Source organism: Juglans microcarpa x Juglans regia, chromosome 2D (assembly GCF_004785595.1).
Source record: "Juglans microcarpa x Juglans regia isolate MS1-56 chromosome 2D, Jm3101_v1.0, whole genome shotgun sequence".
Taxonomy (NCBI): Eukaryota; Viridiplantae; Streptophyta; class Magnoliopsida; order Fagales; family Juglandaceae; genus Juglans; species Juglans microcarpa x Juglans regia.
In genome coordinates, this window is record NC_054596.1 from 7,638,967 (window position 1) to 7,645,777 (window position 6,811).

At 39.5% G+C, this 6,811-nt stretch overlaps 1 protein-coding gene across 2 annotated transcripts; it reads left to right on the forward strand.

The window, feature by feature from the left end:
- The first annotated feature begins 284 nt into the window (after positions 1 to 284).
- On the forward strand, positions 285 to 4,967 carry LOC121248234 (protein LONGIFOLIA 1-like). Of its 2 annotated transcripts, XM_041146634.1 has the most exons (5): positions 285 to 441; positions 980 to 1,032; positions 1,115 to 3,094; positions 3,170 to 3,317; positions 3,666 to 4,967. In XM_041146634.1, exons 1-5 carry the CDS (start codon positions 285 to 287, stop codon positions 4,484 to 4,486), a joined length of 3,159 nt encoding a protein of 1,052 aa, XP_041002568.1. In that variant the 3' UTR covers positions 4,487 to 4,967. The 2 variants fall into 2 exon arrangements, with proteins under 2 accessions (XP_041002568.1, XP_041002567.1); XM_041146633.1 differs by having other exon boundaries at positions 1,115 to 3,317.
- The last annotated feature ends 1,844 nt before the right edge of the window (positions 4,968 to 6,811 follow it).

Sequence of the window (6,811 nt, forward strand, 5' to 3'; positions counted from 1 at the left end):
AAGCCACTGAGCTTTCCCTACAGAGTGAATTAACTTTACATAAAGAAGCCTTAGTGCAGTGTTTCTGTCCTCCAAGTAGCTGGAAAAAACAACGAGTACTTCAGGAAAGATTGAAGTTCTATTATGGTCGAAGCCAAATTCTGTCAATGTGTGATTATACTATCCCAAGTATAATCCTGTCGCTTTGTTATCCGTTCTTGGAGATGGAATCTTATTGGAAGTGCAGCAAGTGTAATTTGTGAAGTAGAAACTAGAAACCAGAAATTAAGAGAAGGTGAAAGAAAATGTCTGCAAAGCTTTTGCGTACCATAACTGATGAAAATCAAGATCTGCATAAGCAGATTGGGTGCATGAATGGATTCTTTCAGCTCTTTGACCGCCGCCATTTTCTCGCTGGGAGACGACGCATCAACAGCCATGACCACAAGAGACTTCTTCCAGGTATTCCTCCATTCCATGATGGTGTGTTTTTAGCTAGGTTTCAGTTAACCTCAATTATCATAATAATAATAATGTGGATCTCCAAGTAATTGTTTTTGGTAGGAATGTGTGGTTTAGGGTTCGTTTAGCTCCTAAAGATTTGAATTTTTGAGATGCTTAAACGATCATTTCAGGAACTACATATTTCTCAAAACAGTTTTTACGATTTGTTGTAGGAATGAATTATTAGCATTTTCCATGGGCTGTTCTCTTTCACTTTAGCCTTGAAGGAGCATACAAATCTTCATGAATGAAACTCATATGGTCAACTTTTAATGTAATTCTTTGGTAGGTTAACATCAGAGCAGCTATTATTTACCATCACCATGGGTTTGTCATAGGTAGCCACATTTTCATATCCAAGTCTCCATCGGCTCTGAAACCGCTACTCGCAAACTATATTTTCTTCCTTTGGTTTTGTTTTGCAAGCCTGAGCATGAAATAACCATGAACCATTCTACCAATTTCTTCAACATCTCACATTTAGTTGTCATGATAGGTCAAAATGGCAGCCCCACAACAGAGCCTGACAACGCATTACACAGAGTTAAGGTAAGAACTTTGAACTTTAATCCCTACAACAATGATTGTTTCTAGCAGATGCATTTGAGCATACTTTCCCTTACAATTGCAGGAAACAAATCCAAAGAAGCTTGTGAAAGAGAAACATAGAGTCTCGACAGAATCATCCAAAACCTCTCTTTCATCCTCCTCATGCTCATCTAGCTTCTCCTCTCTTGACTATAAGATAGCACAATTCGAGTCATCTTCGTATAACCAACCCAGTTTACCTGAAACCCCCACTCGGCCCATGAACAAATTACCAAATGCGTCTTTGCAATCAAGGCAGCAATCCCACGACCTCCGAGATGTTGTTAAAGACTCCATCTACAGAGAAGCCCGTACATTATCAGTAAAAACTTGTAGAAAGGAGGAAGCAGTGGGTAGTACATTAAAATACATCGACTCGCCGCGGCCTTTGCAGTTTCCCAACTCTATCAAGCCCAGAGCTTCTGGTGCCAATGATTCAGTTCGCATTCTTGCTAAACTCCAGGAATCAAGGAATTACAAGGAAGAGAAAGCTAGCCTTAAGCTGTTGTCACTGAAGGAGGCTCCTCGGCTCTCTTATGATGGAAGGGTATCACAAGATGCATGCAAGTCTACCATAAAGCTCAAGGAACTCCCAAGGTTGTCATTGGACAGCAGAGTATGCTCCATAAGGGGTTCCGCCTCTGAAACAAAATCAAATTTTCTTTTGAAGGATCTGCAAAGAAGGTCGGACAACTCCAGCAATATGCTTAACCAGCAGCAAGAACCAGAAAGTTCCAAACGATCATCCACCATTATTGCAAAGTTGATGGGATTGGAAGCTTTCCAACAATCAGCATTGACCAGCGAGAATCCATTAGGGTTCATCAGTAGCTGCCAAACTGAGAAATCTGACCACTTCTCAAACTCAAGAACAACTGATGGAAACAAGCAAAATCAAATTCCTGGGTCCCCAAGGAAATCACACAAGGACCCCATCCAAGCCAGGTTGAAAAATGCTGATCATGTTATAAGGCCTACCTCAGGATCAAGATTTCCAGCAGAACCAACTCCAAGGAGGCAGCCAGATGGCAGCCAGAGTTCTCAACAAACAAGTTTCGGGCATGGGAAAGCAACCACAAAAGCCTCAAACTCTTGCCCCTCTGTTTATGGGGAAATTGAAAAAAGGTTGGCCGAGCTGGAGTTCAATAAATCTGGCAAGGATCTCAGAGCTCTTAAACAGATACTTGAAGCAATGCAGAAGCCTAAAGAAGCATTAGATACCAAAAGAGAGCAGGCTTCGGAATTTGCATCTCAAAGAAGCAATTATAGCAGCTCTCTGCAAAGCTCAAATTTAGCAAGCCCAAGAAAGCTACAAAATAAGGACCCAATTTCTGACACAATCAAGGGGCCACAATCTCCAAAGAGTTATAGACCCCCAATGGCCATCATGAAACCAGTTAAACTAATCAGAAGAACAAGTGACTGCGCTTCCAACATAATCCCAACTGAAAGTATGTCACGACCCAACAAGCATGGTGACACTGCAAATGGGAGAAAGGTTGACAAGCTAAGAGCAAAAGATCTAGCTCCAGGAAGCAATTATCTAAAAGACCATTTCAGTTCACTTTCTTGCTCCACAGATAAGAAAACCAATGCAAAAACTTCAAAATCAACATCAGCTTTAACAGCACCCCGACACATAATTGGAGAAAACAACACGAGCTCAGCAACTGTGAGCCCCAGACTGCAACAAAGGAAGCTCAGATCGCAGAAGCAGTCACCTCCCACCATCCCATCTTCAGATTCAAGCAATGCCATTAGGCAACCTACTAGACAACCAATGGGATCAAACTCCCCTGGTAGAAAACTCAGACTAAGATCTCCCAGTTTGCAGCAACGCAATGACCAATTGAGTGAGACCAGCAGTGGCATGAGAGATTTAAGTCACCAAGGTGACAACATTTCTCTGCAATCCGAAAGCAACATTAGCTTGTGCTCTGATATTGACATGGAAGTTCCAAGAACCAATCAATCTGACAAGATCAATACCACCTTCTTCCAGCAGGATGGCAAGAAACAAAAGGTAAGTGTTCATGCTCTTATTTACCCATACAAGAACCTTATTATCTCGTTAACAGGTTTTGTTTCTCTCACTCAGAATCCAACAGGGTGCATCAAAGACAGGTTGATAGTCGAACCGGCAATAGCTACCCTGGAACAACCAAGTCCGGTCTCTGTTCTTGATGCTACATTTTATAGAGACGAGTCACCATCTCCAGTGAAGAAGATATTAAATGCCTTCGAAGGTCTGCTTCTTGTGCATTTGACATGATATCTTTAATCCATTGATAGAGAGTAAACAATTGCCTCATCTACAACATTGATTAATGCTTTCCTAATGATGATTAAAAGAGACCAATGTTAACATAAGCATGGATAATTCTAAAATGAACAACAGCATCAATGCATCACAAGGTATAGCAACCCTGGTTTTCCATATTCGATTTGTTTCATATCTACAAGCCATTTTAGGAGTGAAACTGTTCACTCCGAATTACAATAGAGATAGAGAGAGAGGCTACATTATTACAGCATACAAGACTTATTAATGTATCGATTAACGTATCCAATTCTCCTCAAATTTCTTGCTACAGATTATGAGGCTCAAGATCCTGATGAAGGGGAATGGGTTCCATTGGATCTAGCTCAATTGCAAAAGGGCACAAAACCCATTTTCAGTGCTTACATTGATGATAACAAATCAGAAAGCATCCGGCATGTACTTCAGAATCTTCAACAAATAAACTGTACTGAAGAGAAACCAATCACTGACTACACCACAGCCCTCCACGAGAGCACGAATTCAGACCACAGATACATTTCAGAAATATTGTTAGCATCAGGTCTCCTCAGAGATCTTGACTTTGACTCGATGACCATTCAGCTCCAAGCATCAGGCCACGCCATCGATTCTGGGGTGTTCCTTGCATTGGAACAAACAAAGGCAAGTGCAGGGCTCTTGAATGATAAACTAAGTGGCAAAATGATTGTTGAATCAGAACATCCTGAGAAAATTCAAAGAATACTCGTATTCGATACTGTTAATGAAATTCTTGCTCAAAAGTTGCTGTTAGGAGGTCCTCTACAGAAGTGGTTCTCACCAAATAAGCTAGCAGGAAGAAAACCAAGAGGGCAGCAGCTTCTGGAAGAAATGTGTTCAGCAGTAGATCGGCTACAGAATAATCACTTGAACAGAAGCCTAGATGAGGAGGATGACAGTTTGAGGAGCATCATATCTGAAGATTTAATGCAACAATCCATGGATTGGATAGATTGCCCTTGTGAGATTCCTGGCATAGTGTTGGGTCTTGAGCGGTTGATCTTTAAAGACTTAATAACTGAAGTTGTGAACGGGGAGAGAGCTGGTCTGAAAGGCAAGCCTGGTGGGCGTTCCAGAAAGTTATTTTCCATGTAGGAGTTTTGGTAATATACAAAAGATCTCTCTCTCTCTCTCTCTCTCTCTCTCTCATTTCATGTATAGCTGGGTGGGTTTACTCTATAAAAAATCACAATATTTATTGGGTAATGATTGAGCTCTTTGCTAGCCTGTAAATGTCTAATAGAGGTTCTTGACATTAATGTAAATTATAGTCGATAGATAAATAATTTAGGGGTAATTACATTTTTCACCCACAAACTGCCACCTATTTTTCACTTTGCACCCTAAACTCTTTTTTTATTTTATTGAGAAGTCACTTTGCACCCTAAAGTACAAAAAGTTTCAATATTCATTCCCCTATATTTTTCAGTTTGCATTCTAAGTTAAGACCTGACCCCTAAGACAAACGAAAACTTGGGCGTGCACCACAGTCCTGATGGTCAGATTTGAATGGGCGGTGCAAAGTGAAACCTATTGCTAGTTCAGGGTACAAAATGGAACTTTTTGTATTTTAGGGTGCAAAGTAAAAAATAAGTAGTAGTTTGTGGGTGAAATGTGTAATTCCCCGAATAATTTATCCTCCCTTACAAAGTTTTGGCTCCATCTAAGCTCCCATCCACTGGCTGACCTTGAACTTATCCATTTTTTTACCAAAAAGAAAATAATAATAAGAAGAAGAAGAATGCAGATGATGTAGTTAAGACAAAGGATTCCTCAACCCGCTTCCATGGCAAATTCCACAAGGCTGCTAGTTACATGCGATAAATTCTAGCATCTATGAAGTGCCTACAAGTCCATTCTCCAAAAGCAATTTATAATTTTGCACAGAGAAGATTAAAGTAACAATATATGGTCAATAATTAGGGAAAAATTATCTTCAGAGTTCTGTTTGATGACAGATTACAATGTTCTCAGGTAAATGCATCAAACCACAATTCATTTTTGAGAAGACAGCTGCATAACTAACTTCCAGAAGAAATGCTTGGCTACAAGGATCTAGGAACTTAGTGAACATAAATCACGCAGATTCAGAAAATATGCATAACAGTCCAATAAAAGCAAACATAATCATGCGTTTGAGTAGGCAGGAACAAATTCAGACTGTTTAGAACTTTATCATCAACTGAACAAAACCAGAATTCTCTGGTAATCAGATTCCCAGTCCTTTAGCAATATTATGCACTGTTTCCTGCATAATAGGGCAGTTTCAAGAATGATGATCCAAATGTCATCATTCTTGTTACTAACTAAGCTTTAGTAATAAGGAAATATCCAACCTTGTATCTCTAAACTAGCATGCTTAGGCGGTGCTCTTGTACATGTCCCGTATACTTGGGCTATTGCCTACACTTTTGATCAATATATATTTGTTTACTGCTGAAAAAAAAAAATCCAATGTCAATACGATTTCCGGACATTAGTATACGGAAACTGAGGCAGATAATAGATAAACGGAATATTATCAGCTTTATCGACATACCGAACAAGTTCCCTAACCGTGCCCGAACTTGCGAGGCAATGCTCAATGTCTGAAGCACCCAAAAACCCCAGTGCCAAACCCAAATCTTCGAACCCTTGAATAACATAAAAAAAACATTGCACTCTGTTCTACCTGCAAGATTAGCATAGAGACGTGCAGTCTTACCAATGTCACAAATATACCGAACGGCAATATCAAATAGTGTTTCAAGAACAAACTGCTGAAAAGCCTGAAACCCCTGACTCTCGCATATTTGTGCTACCGCAATCTTTGGAACGGCTTTGGCCAATTTTTCAGGTACTTTCAATATCCCAACCTCCATAGCTCATATTCAACACCACGTATCACTTCATCCGATGTCGCCAATCCAAATGCACCATTCGACCCTAACAAATCCCTCAAAATGAGCCTTATTCGCCCACAAATCATCGTTTCATCAATTACCTTTCCTTTGGTATCTGATAAAACGTTGGAAAATATAAAAAATGTTGGAAGCCATCAGAGATAAAAATTTTGAATGATGAATCCTTAAAATAAAAACCAAGAGAAAATGAGAATGAGAAAGATAACCTATGAAACTGAGCCTGATGAATTTCACAGTGCTCCAAAATTTCAGCTGCCAAATGAATTTTTAAAACGTTTCGAGTATATGTAACGTTATACACCTGCTTTTGACAAACATAAAGTAACTCTTCGTGGTAAATTTGTTCTCTATGCTGTTACCAGATTATAGATAAGAAATTTAAAAAATTAATAAAACCAATGAGAGACGTCCTGATATTAAAAGTACAAAAAGAAAACCCTAGAGACTGGCGTTTTCCAAATTACACAAGAATATTTTTTGATAAATTAGTTACACAAAGTCAAACAGATAGGAGTAG